The sequence below is a fragment of the Strongylocentrotus purpuratus genome, unplaced genomic scaffold, assembly GCF_000002235.5.
Source record: "Strongylocentrotus purpuratus isolate Spur 01 unplaced genomic scaffold, Spur_5.0 spur5_contig_810, whole genome shotgun sequence".
Classification (NCBI taxonomy): domain Eukaryota; kingdom Metazoa; phylum Echinodermata; class Echinoidea; order Camarodonta; family Strongylocentrotidae; genus Strongylocentrotus; species Strongylocentrotus purpuratus.
The window spans coordinates 565,095-587,729 of NW_022145514.1; the positions used below are offsets into that span (position 1 = coordinate 565,095).

At 36.5% G+C, this 22,635-nt stretch overlaps 1 protein-coding gene across 1 annotated transcript in view; it reads right to left on the reverse strand.

Moving 5' to 3' along the window:
* Positions 1–9,969: 9,969 nt before the first annotated feature.
* Positions 9,970–22,635, reverse strand: part of LOC579151 (deleted in malignant brain tumors 1 protein) — a 38,528-nt gene continuing 25,862 nt past the window's right edge. Inside the window, exons 3-7 of the mRNA XM_030977884.1 lie at positions 14,802–15,146; positions 13,953–14,372; positions 12,828–12,943; positions 11,872–12,115; positions 9,970–11,519 (exon numbers count right to left, since the gene is read on the reverse strand). Of these exons, the coding sequence (XP_030833744.1) occupies positions 11,056–11,519; positions 11,872–12,115; positions 12,828–12,943; positions 13,953–14,372; positions 14,802–15,146 (1,589 nt within the window). The 3' untranslated portion in view covers positions 9,970–11,055. The remainder of the gene's footprint in view (positions 11,520–11,871; positions 12,116–12,827; positions 12,944–13,952; positions 14,373–14,801; positions 15,147–22,635) is intronic.

The following is a 22,635-nucleotide window of genomic DNA, read 5'->3' on the forward strand; positions in this document are numbered from 1 at the left end:
TTTATTTATTTATTTCAAATCTTTTGTCAGGGTAGCCCAATCACCAATAGTAGTGGTATTCCATGGGGCCCTGAATAAACATGAACATATTTACATAAAAACATAACGTTTATACAGAACAGTTAAAATAAAATTCCATAGTACATTTAGAAAGAATAATATTCGTTTGCAAAATAAACATATACCATTAACCTAGTTCAACAGTAATGCCAATAGGAAAATATTGATTAAGTCGCAATTATGTGAATAAATCATGTTAAGATGATAGAACATGCACGTAGTGTATGTTCGGACAATGACAACACTGAACAACGATGTGAACAAGGATGTGAACAACGACAACACTTTCTAATTACTGTTTAAAATCCCGCCCCGGTAAATTCCAAAATAAGCTGTTCCAAAAATGTATACGGAATAAGTCCTATAAAGAAGGATTTTATATTTCACTGAGAACTTAAGCAATGTTTGCATTCGCTAACGCTTAATTACTATAAAAATGAAGAGTTGTAAGATGTAATCGAGTCCACCCAAATAACTATATTATTTTGATCATAAACTAAAACAAACTCGAATCGAATAAAATAATGAGGAATATATTGATATTTAAATGTTCTGGCTGGAGGAGTGAGTGCTACAGAAAATCGGGGCAGCAGTCATGATCAGTGGCGGCGATCCGGGGGGGGGGGGGGGACAGTTTCCCCCTAATTTTTTTTTAGGGGGGATCGTCCATCTCGGAAAATTTGAGGCCCTTATAGGCCCTGGAGGACCCAAGAGTGCAGCGTTTAGACAAATAAAAAATGCAAAAAATCTTCTCGTCCGGTATATAGCTACGCTAAGTGAAGTGTGAAAAAAAGTATATTGCCTATTTTTATACAACAGTTTTGCTAAGGAATGTATTTCTTTGATACAACAATACTTCAAAATGCTATGAGGGGGTATATTTACTTCCGTCACCTTCACCCCTCTCGTTCACTATGCTCCCTCGCACTGGCGGATTGATGGGGGAGGGGGAGCTTTGGGGCAGTTGCCCCCATAATAAAATTCAAACGTGGTTTATTTCTTATTCGATACCTTTGATTTACAAATGTTGCTAACATGGCATGGTTTTCGAGCTTCAGGGGGCTCAAGGCTGGCCCCTGGTTGCTCACCTGACCGTAATTAAATGCCTAAAAACCCTCAGTTTCCGGGGACTCCGCCTCCTGGACCCCTCCAGGGCCCTAAAGCGGGCCTCTGGATGCTCATCTGACCGTAATTAAGTGCCTCAGAAACCTTAGCTTCCGGTGCTCTGCCCACTGGACCCCCCCCCCCCCTAGAGCCCTCAGGCAGCCCCTGGATGCTTATCTGATCATAATCTAATGCCTAAAATCCCTTAGATTATTGGGGCTACGCCCCCTTTACCCTAAGAGAAGTGAATGACATGTTATATGATTGAAATTTTTATTCTTCTGTCGGTTCATACTTTTTCATGTTGTATATACTTATGTTTTCGTACGTTATAGAAATTCTACAAATTCATCATTATTTTCCTCTTCTTCCTTCTCCTCTTTTTCTTCTTCTCCTTCTTCTTTTTCTTCTTGTACTTAATATCATTTCTATCATCAGTTTAATGTTGTTATTATTATTATTATCTTTAATAAGTAGTTCTTTTAATTTTCTTATCTGTCTGTAAATATTACTATTTTAACTTATTAATTTTATACATGTCTGTAAGGGACCCCACTGGAAATAAGCTCTCGAGCTTTCGTGGGTTATCCTGTTCAAGCTGACTTTTTTTGATCTGTTATTATTGTATATTGTTGTATGTTGGAAGCTTGTCGAATAAAAATCAATCAATCAATCAATCTACTCCAATTAGTGACCCGCATGCCACACTGTAAAAAAGAATTTGTTCATTGGTAATTTTTACGTATTATTTCCATGTAGAATTTACTTGAAAACATTAGTTTTGCCACTTACGCACTAAATTTAAGTCTTGCTAACTCAAACTTTCAATTTAGTAGAACATACGTGGAATATTTAAGTAAAATCAAATACATAAGAACTTTAAGTAATTTCAGTTTGTATTAATTTAGTAATTTTAACTCAAAATCAGAAATTATACGTATTACTCAAACAATTTATGTTGATTATTCTTATCTTTTTAAAGTAAGGACCGATGCAGTGCGTAATAGAAATATTTACATAATTTATGAATATTCATTAAGACCAAATTAAACTCTTTTTTTAAATAAAACAATTCTTTTTTGTGGTTGAATGAAAATTTAAGGACTTTAAAACATTTACTAATTCATTTAACATGGCTAAGCAAAGACAAGACAATTTTATATTGTTACCCAGTTCAAAACAAATCAAAACTTGATATTTCAGGAAATTGTCAACCAATTTTCCTTTTAAGATGCTACGATCAAGTATATATAAAATTTGGAGCCTTTCAATATGTGTCGAATTGAAGCGTATGTAATAGTTTGTGATGGTGGTATATATACACGGTTAAATCTTAAATAGAAGTAGTGAATGATTAGTGGATGTTACTTGTTAGATTAGATGGGTACCAAATCGTGCAATATGTAATCCTATCATAGCTTTTTTTTAATTATCTAAAATGATTACAATACTTAAATTATTTACTTTAATGTAACTCGATTTAACTGGGTACAAATTTATTCAGCAAAATAAGTAAATTCTACTTAAGATGCCGTAGGTAATATTTACTTAATAAAAATAAGGCAATTCTTTTCCTCAATTTTATTGAGTTATTTCGACTATTATTTTTTTACAGTGCACTGTCCGACAAATAAGGTATAAAAATATGCTCATCTGACCGTAATCAAATGCCTAAAATCCCTGAGCTTCCGGGCCCCTCCCCCTGGACCCCATGCACCGGGTGCCTTAACGCGGCCCCTGGATGCTCATCTGGCCATTATTAAATTTCTAAAGCCCCTGAGCTTCATGGGGCTACGCCCCTGGACCCCACGCAAATTTACACGCCACTTGCTTCGCTCGCTTTGCTCTACCTGATCGTAAATACTTTAGCCCCCCCCCAGGCCCCCACCACTTTGAAAAACGTTCCGCGGGGCCTGTATGTAATTGTTCATGCAAACGTGGGGATGATGAAGATTTTTTATTTCCTGCCCCCCCCCCAAAAAAAAAAAAAAAGTTTTTGCTCATTACGCCACTGCTCCCTCGTCCCTCACATTTCGCCCCCTCCCCCCGGTCATGAAAAGAAATCGCCGCCCCTGGTCATGATAATTATCTTGTGGCCTATATAGACAACAACAAATATAAAAAATAACATATTTCCTTTCTTTTTTTCACACAAAACAAAATAAAACAATGTATTAAACGTAAATAACCAGCTAGAGAGGGACAGAACGAGACTTGAAAAAAAAAATCTGGATTTTTGACTGCAGAATTGAGTACATTTTTTAGTAGATCCAGTATCTAAATAATGACAGCATTAAACAAAACAAAACAAGAAACAAACAATAACAAAAAACAACCAATAAAGCAAAATAGGGAACAGCTAGTTTGCATGAGCAACTAAAAAATAATACAGCACTTTTTATATAGCGGAACAGATCTGTTGCAAGACGAAAAAAACACAAAAGAAAGACAATTTGTAGAATGAAAGGTGTAATGGTTTTATCACGACAAAAATCTCCACCGCCTGAGAAGATTGTTGTGAAGTGACTCTTTTGGACATGGTTCCCCTCCCCCTGCCGCCTGTCGTTCTCTTTGATCTTTCCCCTCCCCCTCCCCGCCTGACGTTTTTGTCTCTCATCTTGTTGAATGGTGACAAAAGTCACGAGACTAATGGATGCGCCTTCCACTTGCGGTTTTTAGATGTCCAAAAATAAGAGAAAAGGCGAAGGAAAGGGGATACTAAATGAAACTGAGGGACCCCTTTAACCCCTCCCTATTTTGGCCTTGTTAATTCATATATCATCACCTGGTAAGACCGGTGCCCCTTGCTATAGGGACACGTGCCACATCAAATGACGTTTATAATTAAAGGGAAGAGAGAGGGCAAAGGGGATACTAAAATTAACCGGGATGACCCAGCTCACACAATTCCTATTTTATCAGTGGCCTTGTAAATTCATATTTCATCACCTGGTTACCTTTGCCCATATTAATCGTGTCGGTGCCCTTTTCATTACTTGACCCAAGCCAAGGCACTGTGTCAAAATCAGTTCTGTATTATCTTCAATAATCACTGGTACCTGGATACTATACCAACTTATATTTCTATTTTGTTGTTGTCCTAATTAGGATAGGGCGTATTTAATTTATTTCAAATGATTTTGGAATAGTGGCATATATTTTGGGTTTCTTTTGTGATTACCAGTAAGTACAATCTAATCTCAAACTGTGTATTTGCTTCTCCTTTTGTTATTGTATATTGATTACTTGTATATTTGAGGATATGTCAATAATTCATTTGTATTTGATTTTTTGTTAAGAATTTGATGCATTTTCAATGACTTTTTGTAACCTAGTTAGATTTATGAATTTATACCTGTTTTTGTATTTAGTTATGGATTGAAAGTAATCAAAAATCTCGATTCCATTTCAATAAATAAATTTGAAATGTATAAGCCCTTGAGGGAGTGCTGTTGTGTGTGTGTTGTGTGTGTGTGTGTGTGTGCGTGTGCGTGTGTGTGTGCTCTCATCTCAGCATTCTTGTGGGGTTTTATGTGCGCTTCACATACCCCTTGTGAGGCATTTTTACTTTGTGGGGTATTTTTTCAGGACCCCACAGAGTAAAGTCTTTCAAATGACTGTATATTCGGTGTCCTATGCCCTGCGGGGCATTAGAAGTGGTACCCCATAAATGACTTTTTGTGAGCGTGTGCTAAAACTTGCACACTTTTTTATGGTAACATCGTAAGCACACCGCCGGGTTGTTATCGCCAGGTTGTACATACCCCACTAGTAGGGGACCACAAGGTATATCTGGAACGCACAGAAATACCCCACAATCAGGTGCCCCACAAAGGCCCTGATGTGAGAATGTGTGAGTGTGTGTGGTTGTGGGGGGGGGGGGGGGTGGAATATCAGGTAAACCAAAATAATGTGAGAGAATGTGGCCACAGGCTGAGCTATCCTTCCATTTCCTTCATTTTTTAACGATTTGACTAGGGGCACATTCTACCCATCTTCCCTCTTTATCTTTGACTGGGGAGGAGGCTGTGGTCAGAGGGAAGGGGCACGTTCATCCATGCCCCCTTCATAGCTTTATCAGTAAGAGAGTTGATGTATGAACACCCTTTATATTGTTAAATATATTTCTCAAGCCTGTCCACATATAACTTTTTTATTTGTATCTTTACATGTTTGTTCTCATCTTAATATTCCTACTTTCTTCAACATTCAAATTCGTATTATAGATATTCTAAAACCTAAATAGTATTGCTTATTTCAGAGAGTGCTAACACGAGACTGAAATATATAATCGATCTACATTTATAGTTTTGTCAACCGTCTTGCAAGGAATAGCTTTTGAATAAATTGAGATGCATACTTTAATAATAAATATGTATTTTTATATTCAAGAAATGTCTGCCTACCGGGTTCCCATTTATTTCACCTGGGTGGAGAATGGCAAATGCAGATTAATATCTTTCCTCAAAGGGGAGGCACTAGTCCAAGACAATTATTCCCGAGCCCCCCCCCCCCCAAAAAAAAAAGATTACCATACATTTTTCAGAAAACAAGAATGATGCTGTGTAAGTTGTATAATTCCTTTCTTCCAATGTCACCATTCTGTTGGGTCATAATATCGTTATAACAAAAGATGAAGTACACAGGTGTCTGACATGCTCTGAGATTTTGATTAGCAATATCTTTAAAAGTTCTTGATTATCCTCAATTAAATTTCATAGGTCATATCATATATATAGTATTATATCCTAAAGTTTGTGTAAATTAAGGTACAGCTACTAAAGTTATGCTTGCTTTTTGTGAGACAAAGTTTAGGAGACACTATTTTTGAGGATGATCAGGTTCTTTTTAAGATATTGTCATTCAAAATTTGGTTGGCATTTTTCGGACACCCTGTATCAATCTATTCCAATTAGAATGAAGCACACCATAAATTAGACATTCACAAAGAAGAACAATGATTCCATATTGCATTTATTCATAAAGATAACACGGTGGTACAGCAAAAAAGAGATGAGTGGATGTGTCACATGGTATGTACAACAATCAAGGTCACAAAACTAGTACAAGAACTTCAGTATTTCAGAAATATAAGTACAAGTTGATAGTATGTGCCAGAACAAAGTGATTTCTATCTTGCTCACATGTTTTCAAACATTTTCTGTATACAATATCACATTTTGAATTTAGGTTGGGCTTGCTTTAGGGGTAAGTATTGATAATTGTGAATGCTTTGATGATTAATAATCTATTTTTGTAGTAGACAGTATTGGATATCTTGTTGAGCAATGAGCAAATTGGCAACACTGTTCAGATACAATGAGTTACTTTCAATAGATTCGATAGATATTAATTGATTTAAAATGGGAACCACAACATATTCTGACCATGAATATTACGTCTCCTTCCTCCCATAGGGACTATATGTAAAAGGGATGCAGCAAAAACACACAGAGGAAAGGGAATAAAAGCCAACCTTTTATACCCGTTCCTTAAAAAATAATTCTCTTTATTTTGTCCTGAGGATGTCTTTATGAAAGGAAAAACCAATTTGACCATTGGATGTTGACTTAACATCATTTATGTGTTTTCAATTTCACAGAGATACATATCTTAAAAATTGAAATTTTAATTCTACTCATGCCACAGATTCTTAACGAAGTTTATAGCATTTAGATGCACAGAGTTGTAGAGTATCAGTAAATTCATGGCATGATATAACAACTTTTGAAAAGATATATCTGTAATTTGTACTCTTGATATAGATTTCTAGTCCATAAAATTATAATCCACATCCTAATTCATTGATTAAACCAATGTGGTATCTAAGACATTTGGTCACTGAATATAAATAACAATAAAATGTTGAATAATGTGCACTTATACTTTTGTTATAACACATAATATCATCTATTTGAAGCAGAAGGGCATCATCTCATTTCATTTTAAACAGAATTAATACCATTCGGGCTCCGATTAGATGATATCGTCGCTGTTTTCACGAAGTGACGGTAGTGAAAAAAAATTGCATTCACTTTGCGTTACAATTTTCCTCACTACCGTCACCTCGTGAAAACAAGGACGATATGTGCAAATCTTTGACTATTTTGAGAGCAATCTTTTCCATGTTCCTAAAAACAATTTATAAACAAATATGTACTATAGCACAAAATTTTACACCACAAATAAGTTAATGCACAGGAACAATTACAGAACAGTGAACCTGGAACAAAATTAGGCAATTTGAATAAAAAAAGAAATAATCAATTTTTAGATAATCACCCATATGTCATTAATATCAAATGGTATCAAAGAAACTCATCTTCTGCATTCTAGAATTATACAAATGCTTATACTTGCATGTAAAGTGCATTAAATAAAAAACACAAACATTATTAATCATCATTGAATAACTTGAAAGAAATTTAAAGTAAAATATTAAAACAAATTATTAGGAAGTTGTCAGTTAATCCTGTGTAAAATTGTGTTTTTCTTCATTTTAATAAATCATTCTTAGTCTTCACTGATGACTGATGGATGTATTTTTGCTTCATAGAAGTCCACACACACTATTTTCAATTAACTTCTACTTGAATCTGTTGTGAAAGAACACACAAATCAATGGAATATGAAGAACTTGGACTAAAAATGTTTTTGCTATTTCAATATTAGATCTATAAACACACAAGGGTTCCAAGCTGAATGTATCCCTTTATTTAGGATCAAATCTTTAACAACAAAACGGTAGTAATTAGGTGGATATAAAATGTCAATATTTCCAAGAATCTGTCTGTTAAATATGATGATACATGCCAGTTTCTCACAAGCAAGTTTGGTATTACAAAATTAATCTTTCTCACTGATCTTGAAAACTGCAAGTAAATAGTATAAAAGTAACGACAAAAGTATGGGTTATATTTAAACAATATATGTTTGTCATCTTTGTTATAATCTAAATTACAGTTCACAAAGGATAAGCTCTGAACAATGACAACATTGGGATCAACATACATAGAAAAATATTCACATAGCACCAAACCTTGCCTCCTGTGAGCAAGAAGAATGCTAACTCAACATTGTCTTTAGAGTTAAAACCCTTCCTGCTCTCAGCAGACAAATTCTCTTATTACTTTCATCTCATTTTCTTGTGAAAATGTTAAAGTTGGACGTAAGTCTTGGTCAGTGTCATAGCATTAAGTCCTCTTAATCTTTCTCCATATTTATATGATGAACAGAATGAGCAACTTAATCTCATGTACCAAGTTATTTTATGCTGGACACTTGATTAGTATCAACCTTCGGCCATTTAAAAAAAAAAAAAAAAAAAAAAATCACATTTATGTTGCTTCAATTTAAAACTTCAAAACCATAAGAATCAATTGATTTTTATATTTACACTGAAGCAATATTTGGCAGCCTGCAACTTTAAAGCTTTTAAACAAGAGAGGGCTTAGTAGTTGATTTCTTCAATGCTGGTGCTTCTTGTGGAATTAAAATGCAAGGGTGGTATGCAAAGTTATAAAGGAGTTTAAATCATAAGAACAATTATGCTTTTTAATCTATCTGTGAGCTGGCTTAAAGAGAAGGTTGAGTTCTGGGAAGAGGTGAAAAATAATTTGTGAGCGTTATCATTCTTATTATGCAAGTGTGGAAGAACATCAGATAAGACATGTTCCCTAAAAAGCATGACTCTTCAAATGCCTTTATATTCTAAATATGTCATGTACATCGTAAAACTCGGGGGTGGGATTTTTACGCCACGTGTTCGTGTAGTCCCATATACATCTTTCTGTGTGGAGTGTTTGTAACTTTACCAAGACTTGGCCAAATTTCTTATCATTTTGATGATTCCAGAACCTTGCAATACATACAAATTCTTATATGCTAGATGATCAACCTTTTCTGGTCGATTCCACACCGTTTCTTTCACAATGCAATCGCATGACCAGAACTCAACTTCATCTTTAATTTATTTAAAAAACTGAATAGATAAAAACATAATATGATGCCTTTTATCTTGCAACAGTTTACTAGTATCAACAGATAAGAATATCAATGGCAAACATTTAGGAAAGATTAAAGGCTTTGGTGAAAACTTGTTAGTCCAAGAAAAGAGTCCAGGTCTATCTCAAGTCAATTAGGTCTAAAATTAAGACTAGCACACATAATGGTACACATATCTCAATACCAGGTCAAGTTTGACTACACTGCCAAAAAAGTGCAGAAGTCTAACATATTAAAAAAATGCATATGTAATCAGTATTTTTTTGTCCACAGTGAAAACATGAATACAAAATGTTGCTAAATGAATATAAATTTACAGGTACAGAGTAACATCAGCCCGAGAAATTAGGCTATATTTCGAATTTTATCTAAGAAGCTTGAAATAAAGAGAAATATAGTAAAAATACTTTTGAAAATATTGAACTTTTTGTTATTGGACATCAATATCAATGGTCCTTAATGCATTAAGACATTTGTTGTTGTTGTGAAACCCATTTCATAATACTCCTGGATTCAGATTTTCTACTTATGCTTTTCTCTTTGAGTTTGGTGATATATTAAGCATTGCTTAAAATAAAACTTGTTAATCATCAATTTCATAATTTTATGCAAACGTTACTCTGTGCCTTTAACCAATTAATATCTACTAACTTTACTTCAACACAGAACTAAACATCATTATAGTGACAAACAAGAAGTCTTGCATAAAGAGTATATACATTGTCTTATTCTGTCTGTAGACTGTAAAAAGTTTGTACACGTGATAATTGCAAATGTATGAGAATACATCACCACATTTCTATAAAACAGTTTTGAAAATGTTAATAATTTTGTATAGTAGTATATTCTCTTTCCACTCATCTGGTCAATAAAAATAGGAGATAAAAAGTGAAAGAAAAACATCCCTTACTAAAGACAAATTCCATGATAAAAGTAGATTCAATAGGGAGAAATGTAGAAAGTACATACAAAATAGGAATAGTCTTAAGTACTTATGATACCGTAGTTTATCATTTCATGTCAAGGTAGATTAGTGAGAGCATTAAGAGCTTTGATGCATAATTACCAGTATATTCTAACATCCAAGATCCTTGTCTTGTACATTAAAGCTATACAAATTTCAAATCATGGCAGTGTTTGTGAAACCCTAGTAAATAGCTAAATTGCCATAAAATATTGTTTTATTTATTCAATTTATTTCATGTTTGTATTTTAACAGTTTGATTTACAAAAATCTCACTCCAGTTAATTAAAAAAATGCTGCAGATCTTTGATTGTGCAGTCCCCAAACTGGAGGTCAAGCTCCAGGTCCTGTGGTCATGTAATTAATGTCTGAACTAGTCAAGAAGTCTTACATCGTAAGCAGTGCACAAGTCTTCAGGTGAAAGCAAACTTGCAGCACCCAACAGCCGACAAGAACTGCAGCTACCAAAGGTTGTAAAAGCTGTCTGGTTTTAATGACTCTGCTCTAACATTGGCGTTGGCATTCTATGTCTGAGTGATTTCATACGAAGGCAACTTTTTCAACCTTTGCAGCTGTTTGACAAAGTGCAATAGATGCTTCATTAGTGTTCTCCTTAAAACCCACACCCATATAAACTATGCATTTTGACATATCATTCATTACTGGGACGAGGTAGGGATGGTGGTAGAATGAGTTTTCAGCTTAAATTTTCAATTACCATACCAGCTTTAAAAAAGAAGAAGATACAGTTCTCCATCTCCTTGCAGCACAAATATAACAACTGGATCAAAATATGTCAATCTATAAAGATACACAAAAAAAGGAATGAAAAAAGCTTGTCATCATCCGCCTACAAGTGGTATCCAAGGCAAGGTGACTAAAGCGAGAACGATGATAATGATTGACCAGATGAGTACCTTACGTCATTGTTGCGAGATGCACCTGTTATATGAGGGGGGCGGGGGCACTATATTTTCCGCGCTTTGGAGCATCTGGGCAAAGGCATCTGGGTGTCGCAAGACAATTTCGTAAGAGGGCGGTCCCCCGCTCAGAGCCTCAAGCTCTTCACAAATAGTTCCATTCTGCGAGACAGGGCTCGAGACCGGACTTGTGGTGCTGCTCCCTATAGAAGTCCTGGAGCAGATGGTAAAAGGGAGGGCGTCGTAACGCCGGGTGTTGTGCGGGAAGCCGTTGCTGGATCGGCCAGAGCGCGAGGCTGAGTGCACCATCATGACGACCATCGGGGTGGGACGCGCTCGAGGGGAAGAGGTTTCCTCGATGCGGCGGTCGCAGGATTTACAGGCATAGTGGAGTAGGGCGCCACCAATGATGATGAAAGAAAACGCTGAGATCATGGATATTGCGATGATTGCACCAGGTGGCAGATCTGCATAATGTGGTAAAATATGAAAAGAAATGTAATAGAATAGTAATATTTACATGAAACTGTACAAAATGAATGTCTGTAATTGAGACTTATAATAACAATTCAGTTTGACACTTACAGTCAAAGGGTACTACTGATGATCAAAGACACAATTGAAATAATCAAGAATGAAAAGTATGTCCATCGGATTATGATAAATGAACATCAAGGACCAACAGGTAATCATTTACCAAAAGTACCTTATTTTCTTCAAACTTCTTATTGGGTAAACACCAGAATGGGGTTGAATTCCCCATGAGAGCTAACTACCGAGTGTCTTTAAGTGATACCACGGAGCACTGAACCAACTTACGACTTGCGGAGCCAGACGCGGCTGTGATGAGACCGGTACCCTCAGACTTGCAGATGACGGCTGCATCCTCGTTATGGATGCAGTCATGGATGTGGAGTTCATTATGATCACACTCCAGGAGGTTGGCCTCATCTCCCTTGCAGTCCACGTTGTCCAGGAGGATGTTGACCAGACCAGGACCGAAGGTGGTTGCTTGGGTCAGGGCTCGCAGGGCATCGGGAAATCCTAGCTGACGACATACCACCTGAAAATGTGATAGGGCAACAGAGGAAGAGGAGGAGGAGAAGGAGGAAGAGGAGGAGGAGGAAGAGGAGAAGAAGAAGAATGAGAAAAAAAAGAAGATGGAGAAGAAGAAGAAGAAGGAGAAGAAGAAGGAGAAGAAGAAGAAGAAAAAGAAGAAGAAGGAGAATGAGAAGGAGATTGAAGAGTAAGAAAAGGAGGAGAAGAAGAAAAGGGAGAAGAAGAAGGGCAAAGAAAGAGAAAGAGGAAGAGGAAGATAAGGAGGAGAATGAGAGGGAGAAATAAAAGGAGAAGGAGAAGGAAAAGAAGAAGAAGAAGATGAATTACAAAAATTAAGATGATGAAGAAGTTATTAAATTCAATGCTCACTGCATGCTTCAATGAAAATTACCAGATTATTATATAGACCAACAAACCAACATTGGCATACAAGACCAATTGCCTTCGAGAGTCAAGAAGCCCCATTGATACAGTCCTGGCTGACACACCAACAATATCATTCCTGCAGGCCTTCTGAAAATCAATGAGGGTTCATAAGACCTGTAGCCCATAAAATTGATCGACCGAAATGTTGGTCTCGCATTGCCTTGAAGTTCGGACAACTTTTTTGAGGGTCCTTGTCATTATACCTCTGTTATTATCTTTGGATGTTGGTCTCATTAGTGATTGGTCTTGATAATGGGATGTCCTAGGCTTAGAAGGACGAACCAACTTACCCGAGCATCTTTAATATCCCACAGATCGTCACAGATAGTATACCAGTCGTTATCATGGTAGATCTCAACCCGACCTTGATGATCATCCTCCGACCCTGCTAACCTTACATCAGCCTCTGTATGAATGGTATCAAGATCAAACATGTATGTCAACGTCATCATCACACAAAACAATCAAGCTTCATTATAGGCAAATACAATTAAACAACAGGTAATGGTAACATTCCTTTCTTATACAGGGAATTTCACATCTTTAGTAATGTATCTACACATTTCCAACGAGCTTTAATCATTGGTCTTTGGATCTGTGTCTGTTAACCACTTGACAATTGTATATTTTGAATTCTTATATTTTTTATTTTTATGTTTTATGTAATGTTTTTTATGTCTTTTTAATTGTACAGACAGGGCCCCTTGGAAGAGCAATATTTGTTATTGAAGGAGGTACCCTGTTTAAAGAAAACTAAAATAAATAAATAAATTAGTGCCCAAGATGCTGTATATACTACACTGGATTGGGAAGAATGGTATTTTAGTGATTGGGGACTATGGTATAAATATACAAATATTGACTGGCGGAAATAATCTTTTCAGATAGGACAACCCAACAACAACAACAAAAGCTTTGAGGGGCACGATTCACTGTCTCACTTTCGCATATATATCCATTGTTAGCTACAGGTATATTGGACAATATTTTTTTGCTCTCTTGCCCAGCAGTCGGTAGCAAAGTTTATGCCTGCAGTTTTTACCAGTCGGAGGCCTAGAATCATATGCCGTATATCACACTACATCATATCATATTCCATGGGTTAAGATATATTCATTGCGAGGACAGTCATATAATTTTATCATTTAAATTACAAAAGCCAATTTTCACTCCGTTCATGAGACAAAAAAGCTGACAAAAAACACACAACAGTATTTGGGACCCTGTTGGAACCATCAGAATGGAGAATGAGGATCAACTGACGAATATCCCACCACACAAGTAACCCAAACCCTGACCCTATTCCTTCCCAAACTCTTAACCATAACTATAATCTATTGTGCTGATGCATGGAGGGGAATTCTAAAGTTAAGCCAAAAATAAATTCAATTCATATCCAAAAATATTTAGCCTACCTGCAAATTTTTTCTTCTTTATAATTGGTATGAGTGTTGAGTTATCCAAATGTATGTCTGTTAAATTGCTTCGATCAGCAAACCAATCCTCGTCCGGTTCATCGTTAGAGCATTCTGCAGCAGCGAATCCATACTGGCACGTCCATGGACTATTGAAATCTTCCGTTGAGAAATCACACTCTTCCAGTGAGGTCTCAGTTCCTTTGCACTTGAATTCACCAAATTTGGAATGACAGTTCATCTTGCTCCATGGGCAGAAGGGCTGTCGCCGTGGCAACCCAGACAGGAAGCCACGTTGCCTACAGGCCACCAGGGCATCACGTTTGTCCCACTGCAGATCAGCACAAATGTTCCACCAGATGCCCTCGTAGAATATTTCCACTAGACCTACTTTGGTCGGTACCAATCTCACGCCTTGACCTAGCACAAAATAAGATGTAAGATGGGATACAAGTTGTGTCACTGAATTATAGCGTTTTTATGCTGGTGCAAAACTTCCAAGAATTTGATTAGAAATAGTGAAACCCATACATTGCATGATACTGCTTTAAAATTCAAAGAATTAAATTTTCCACGATAGAGACCAATATTTATTCTCTGTCTCCAAAGAGTACATCCTTCTTGGACAAGTAATGTTTTAAGATTTCCTACATTAAAATAAAAAATAGGATAACCTGAATGAAATGAATACTACTCAAGAGCTGTGAACCTTAAAACCCAGCAAAGTGACTGTTGAGATCCAAAAGAGCACTAACTAATATCATAACACCCTTCTGTCTCTCAAAAGATGATCATACAGTGGTTTCCTTTAATCCCTGGCCTTCCCCCTTCCTCCAGCTCGCTACTCACCCGCTCGCATGGAGGGCTCTTGGCTGCAGCGGACACCAATGACCTCTGTCTTCTTATTGCAGTTATGCGTCCAGGCACTGCGGTGGTAGCAATCCCACAACCTCCTTTCATCCCCAGTGCAACGAACATCATCAAGAACTATTGGACCTGATCCGGAGCCAAACGACGATGAGGGCACGAAGGTCAACGCGAAGGGGTAGCCCAGCTGGCGGCAGGCCACGTAGGCGGCCGTCTTGGAGAAGCGATCCTCGCAAACCGTGCCCCAGATGCCATGGACGAAGACCTCAAGTCTGCCCTCGCTTGGTCTCTCACCCCCGAGCAGCCGTAATGAGTAGAGAGGAGGGTCTGTAACGAGAACCAAACAGAGATATTAACCCAATGCATAGAGTAACTAGGTGGTTCCTAAGGGGATGACAGAATTCATGAGACAACTCTGTAGTTTGATCCACTTCTGCAGTGACTGCCTCTAATCAATGCAAAAACAATAGATGATTCAATGAATTATGTATTGTCGTAATCAATGGAACACACAAACTGTTGCTTAATTATACAATATGCAACATATCCCCCATTCAATAGACATTATTTTATGTAATAGAATATTAGATTATCAAAACAAAACCACTTCCTTACATGTAAATCATGTTCTCTTTCCCCTTCCCTTTCCATATTTTCATTCTTTATTATCAAAAGTTTGTATCATATATATGGTACATGCTTTTTTTCACTTAGATCCACAAAGATTTTTGTGGGTATATATTGTATTATTGTAACTACAAGCTATCCACTTATTTTCATTCAATTCAGTTTCTTTACAACCACCTCCTTGTTTCTGGCATGTGATTAGAATCATGTAGAGTTTTTCCAATTTCCTCTTTCTTGTTTTCATTTAGACTTGTTAACCTTTCCTAGAAAAGACAGGTCATAAACTCCACGCCACTGTCTTGCATGATATCAAATATAAACTTGAATTCAATTTAGACTTGTATTGTACAAATCATTTCAATTCAATGTGGTTGGTATGGCCATTGGACGATCGAGGCTGGCGCATTTGATCATCAGTGCCTCTGACACCAAACGACAACCCTCGTCCCTTTTCTCCATTATGAATGTCCTGTCAGATGGAACGTGTCCATTTCCTCCCATATTTAATGAGAATTGATGAAAGATGTCTAAAATACGAGTACTCATCTTCATCATGAGTATCTGGGTGAACATCGGCAGCAGCATGGCCGCCCAACTAACCCTAAGGCCACACAGTAACTGTCTTGTACAGACTGTCCCAAGAAAATGATTCTAGACTATATCTTGATAATTGAACAGAGCAATAGGTGAATTTAGTTTTATCATAAAATTACTGAGTTTACAAAAAAAATGATTATACATTATGAAACCTGTATATAAAGACTTCATAAACATCGTGAAAGCATTCTTTACAAGAAGGTGGTCTCTAGATGCAGAGTACGGTTGTTTGTGTTTCGATGAAGGAGAATGATCAAGAGAAACAAACAAACAGAAAAAAGTGGTATTTCTAGGGAAATGGGTCATACAAGTGGTTGCTAAGGCAGGATTCGATCATTCTATTCAAAGTATTGTCAATAGATCTCAAACTTTGCCTGCATGCTCCTCAAATTGGCCACAAAGCTTCAGTTTCAGATTCATTTTTTTTCCATTTTCAACAGGAGAATCAATATAAACAATTATGACAAGAAATGATCAATAAAACTAGATGGAATTCGACTGCGCGCAGTCGAAAATGATGCCTCCGTTATAGAGCAATTATACAAACCAAAACAGAAAAAAAAAATTGAATTCACGTTCAATGGTAATCCATTGACAGGTTCTCAGAATATTGTGATTACAAGCAATTTCTCATATACATATATGACCCTTTGATCTTTGACCTCATGACCATAAAATCTACTCAGTTCATTGGCTCTGCAAGATGTTCTGAGTTAAATAGTAATCCATCTGTCAGTTCTAATGAGAATGCGTTCACAAGCTATTTTTGCATACATAATGGGCCCATGACCTTTGACCTTTGACCTTATGAACCAAGAATCTACTCAGTTCATTGGCTCTGCAAGTAACAAACATGACCTAATTTTGGCATGAATCCATCAATCGGTTCTTGAGATAACGCGATCACAAGCTGTTTTTGCATTCATAATGTGCGCTGTGGCCTTTGACCTTTGACCTACGTGCTCCAAAATCTAATCAGATTGTCTTCCTATGGTGATACACACTATCATTAAGTTTGAAGTTTAAATCTCCAGTGGTTCTTGAAATATTATGATAACAATCTCAATGTATGGAATTTCATAAGTTGACCTCTGTGACCCTTGACCTTTGACCTACGTGCTCCAAAATCTAATCAGATCGTCTTCCTATGGTGATACATACTATCCTTAAGTTTGAAGTTTTTACATCTCCAGTGGTTCTTGAGATATCATGATAACAATCTCAATGTATGGAATTTCATAAGTTGACCTCTATGACCCTTGACCTTTGACCTACGTGCTCCAAAATGTAATCAGATTGTTTTCCTATAGTGATACACACTATCACTAAGTTTGAAGTTTAAATCTCCAGTGGTTCTTGAGATATCATGATAACAATCTCAATGTATGGAATTTCATAAGTTGACCTCTGTGACCCTTGACCTTTGACATACGTGCTCCAAAATCTAATCAGATCGTCTTCCTATGGTGATACATACTATCCTTAAGTTTGAAGTTTAAATCTCAAATGGTTCTTGAGATATCGCGCTAACAAACTCAATACAAGGAATTTCATAAGTTGACCTCTGTGACCTGTGACCTTTGACCTACGTACTCCAAAATCTAATCAGATCGTCTTCCTATGGTGATAAATACTATTCCCGAGTCTTAAGTTTAAATCTTAAATGGTTCTTGAGATATTGTGATAACGGTCAAACGGGACGGACGGACGGACGGACGTACGGACGGACGTACGGACGGACAACCCGAAAACATGATGCCTCCGGCACCACCTTCGGTGGCGGAGGCATAAAAAATCAACAGACATTAATGCAATGCATTTTGCAAATTGATTAATTGAATTACAAAAGAGAATGTACATTTCTACTGTAAGTTATGCTTCTTCTTTTTGAAAGTAAAAAGTGTAGAAATGGAGGGATCCACTTCATATGAGAAGCAGGGCTTGTAGATTTTGGATCCCTCAAATAATGATAATCATAAACTTCTGTAATCAATACATATAAACTTGAAGACAAAAAGGGGGGGAGGGGCATTACATCATAAAGGTGACCAACAATTGCATATATACAGTTGATTCACTTTATTTTACTGACACATGGTGTACTAGGGTTCAAGAAGGCAATCTAATTCTTTGATTGATACATCTTGTCATGCTCTCTGACATTAACTACCACCACTAAAAAACAAAACATCACTGATCTTGACAGTAAGAAATAAAGTACAAGAAGATTTCTCTCAATCTACATGTACTTCAGGGTATCTTAATCTTAATCTTAAGTAGTTGAACCAAACTGAATACATCACTCATAATTTTGACGTTCCATTAAACTAAAATAGAAGAAATATAATTTTTTACTTCAGAGTTCATTTTTGCTGTCGGCCCAGGCACAACCGCAGTATATGAGTTATTCAAGCCCCTTTTTCTCTTTCATAATGATACGATTGATGAGATCATAATAGTTGCAAAATGACCAGGAAATAAGCTGCTGACTTTGATTTCTCCTGAAATCGATCATTCTTGCATTCTTCAGGAATACACAACACATCAAAATCTCACATAAAAGATGAAGTATTTGGTAATTTTGATTGCCTTCTTGTAATTGTGATGATCTAAGGCATTCTACAGAGTTATATGAGCCTCTGTTTGCCTTCTTCTCAAATAGTGCCTTGTACCCACAGACCCAAATTTTGAGAGGAAGGGGGGGGGGGGGGGGGGCTAGAAAGGTTTTGTCAATACAATATTTTCAGAGACTAAAAAGTATTCAATATTCAGGAGCCATGTTTTAAAAAAAGGCAAAAAAAAAGTAAGAAAAAGAAAAGGATTATTCAATAATACAAACAGCAGGAGGGCACTTAACTGCAAGTATGTTGAATTATTGTAAATATTTACTTATTTTTGAGGAGGGAGTATGGGTTACATGCCCCTTAAGCCCTTGGATCGATCAATGGTTAATATCATATTACCCCAGGTATTTCTTAAATAAACTGTATTTTATTGGCGTTTCTCATGAGTACCTTTAAAAATCCCCTAGTGATGAAAAACAAAAATTGGCTCTTCACCCATGCCTCAAACTAAAAGACAGCAGAAACTGGCACTGGTAATGTCATGCAATTTGGCGATGGGACAACGACCAGGCGGCCATTTTAGAAATCCAGCTTGCTGGAGGATTCCAAGATTATGAACTTAATGGAATAATGTTGGGAGGTCATCAACCCCATATTTATGTTAACCTGTAGACTTAGACACATGAAACATTAATCTCCATTTGATCTCCTTACGAAGCTCAGACAAGCATGAATCCATTCTAGTTTGATGCAATGACATGAAATTACAAGCAGTAACATAAATTCATGGCCATACAATTGTTCAGACACATAAATCTTCCTTTAATATTATGTGCTAGTTTTTAACATTCCCCCCTTCCTATGTATACATCTTTGGTCACTGTCCTACAGCTGAATTCCTAGCTTCAAGCAGACTAAACATTATACCTAACAGTATACCGTAAACCCATGAAGCAACCCTAACACTAACCCTATAATCTTTGACAGAAAAAAGCCCAGAACAACCATTGTTGGATATTGCAGCACCACTAGATACATATCACAAAGTCTGAAAAGCATGAGTTCCATATTTTCCATAAATACCACTTGTAAATTGAAATAAAAATTAAATTTATATTCTAATGTAATCAAGGGTAGCTAGCACACTGCAGAACTACAGAACTCTTCCATATCACAAAACAACATCAGGCATTGGATGTGGTATAGTGAGGCAAATTTCCTAGAAACTCATATCCATCCAATTGATTTTTTTCCCCTCAATCCTAAATAGACCTTTGGAGATCTATCTGCAAGAATTACATTATTCATTTTCTCCAGAAGGTATGCGACTTTTCCCTTTTCTATGAACTTCAAAGAGCAGTTTCCTAAAGTAATTTGGTAGTCCTAGGTGCAATGTATGAATAGACAGTCGGCCTACTTTTGACCCTTCAAGCTCACACTAGTGGCAAACCTGTTTTTGAAATTGGAAGCAGTGCAGATGAACATTATGTGGCAAATGGGTTATCATATAACAATGTGAACTTAACAGCCGAACAAATTCTCAATTTTTTACTTTATTTTTGTCATAATCTGCTCATTTTGTAGAGGTGTCATGGTTTAGTGGATGCGTCACTTGACTGTGGATGCGTCACTTGACTGTGGATCCCATGGTTTATGGTTCAAGTCCTGCCGCAGCACCACTTAAATCCTTTGGCAAGACATTAATCTGCATTAGCCACTCTCTATTTTGGTATGAACTCTCCAATGTGCCTTTTAGCAGTTTGATACAAGAGATTTGTTTACAATTTAAGTACTTTCATAATAACTATCAAACACATCAGGAAGAGCAGATTCTTTCTTCAATTACTTTTCAATGTGAACAATCTATTACTTTAGCCTTAAACCTATGTTTGGGGAATTTTTTACCTTCAGTTCAATTCAGAGTCAATTACCATTCTGTGTAACTCTTTGGCAAAGGCAGGTTAGCATGCATGGAGTCACAATGTTGGCCTTGCTGGAAGATAGCTCTCAGCAGCATGCAAAACAAATGTATCACTAATCAGTAACCATCAATATCACTGCCATGTCTGTCTTGGGAAATCATTGTAGTAATCCACACTATCAAACCTACAAAGGTCTAAAAATGTCCTCAATAACCCTGATTCTAGCATTTTTCTTGCTTTTTATTCTATTAGAGCTCTCATATTCCTATCCGCAGAGCATGAATGTAAACACAATCTGACCAATTTCTGGCTGTTTTTGAGTTGCGAGAGACATAGATGCCAGGTTCCTACATGCAACAATGGGCCTTTTCACACGAGAGAAAAACGGTATATCAAGAAACTATTTTTGAGTAGAAACCCATTCAATGAGTGTATTACAAAAATGTTGTTGTGTAAATGTGGCATGCAAATCATAATAATTTGTGCATATTTACTCCTTCTGTATTAAAACCTAGTTTTGATGGTGGGCAAAGTTCTTACACTTGTGAAGTCAAATGAAATCAAACTTTTGCAAATTGTTGACAGCTGTTTAAAGGGCTAGTAACACCAAGGGGGGGGGGGGGGTAGTACGCGTCACATTGACAGAAGAAAGAGCACTCCCAATGTAACATAGGTTTGTGTGGGGTTTATTAGAAATTGTGTAACCACCAAGATCCAAACCGAGGAAACGAAAACCTCCAACCAAACAAACATCAGCTTCACTGGAACTTTCCCAAACAATGATAATAGCACGTACTCTAGTAGAATGTCATCTTCATTTCACTTGCCCAAGGCTCTCTCTCCTGTCCACTCGACCCAACATCACCTTGGCCTTGAATGGTAATGTCCACTTCGGCACCTCACTCTACCCACATTGCTCAAGTACCTTCAAACACCTAATGTAAACATGAATTCTCAGCCGATTTTTGTCGGCTAGTGGTCGCCAGAAACCATTTCACTTCTCGATCTTTATCTTCTCCTTTCCTTTTTGTAAATATTATGTTATATAATTCTTCATCTTTTATTTAGTGTAAAATACCAAAGCTTTGTATATAAGCACAGAACACATTTACCCTAGATGTAGAATAGTTTGTAGCTTAAGTATGTATTCAATAGTATACAAATAATGAATGGTTATGAGTTCAATAGTGCGAATATGTTCATGAGTTGAAAGATTAACATTCTATTCAACGAGGCGTCAGCCGAGTTGAATAGAATTAACGTTAATCTTTCAACGAATGAAAATATTTGCACTATTAAACGAATGAAAAACATTCATTATTTGTTTTATACAACATCGAAGAAGACCTAATAGAACGTTAATCAACAAATTATGCTTTACTCCTTATAAAGATAAATTACAGTTCGAGTCAAGCCTTCTCAATTACATGCAGATACACGCAGGGATACGCGCGCGCACATGCAGCAGAGAGGTACGCAGTCTGCATATAACCAAAAATGCACGCGCATATAACCAAAAATGCACGACCGTGCAATATACCATCTATTGAATATCATGTGACCAACAATCGTCCAATCAAATGACAAGGATCCACGTAGGTGTTGTATAATTATTCATATTTATTCATTACATTCTCATTTATTGCTGTGATTCTTTTTGTGTGTTAGTGGTACTAGACACGATTAGCATTAAATGCTATTTTCTGGTCCCATTTATTATTTCAATGTTAATTAATCATTCACATTTGATTGTTATATTGATGTACTTTTTGTTTTGGATAATAAACTTCAAACTCAACTCAACTCAACAATATACCATTAACTCGCCTATCAAATAGTTTAAACAGGTAATTTCTATTATATCTTTGCCTATGTTCAGTATTACAACATGAAATTGATAAACAATTAACAAAAACAAACAAACTACTTTATTACTTGCACAAGTCATGTACTTCAATATCCACAATAATTCAAGGTAATACGGTGTTACTTTGTATCTTAGCACAATTTATGACTTTCTCCCTTAACACTGACCTACTTCTTAGTATGGTACCTCTAAATTAATAGGTGTAAAAGAAAACTTCTGATCTATATAAAATCAGACAT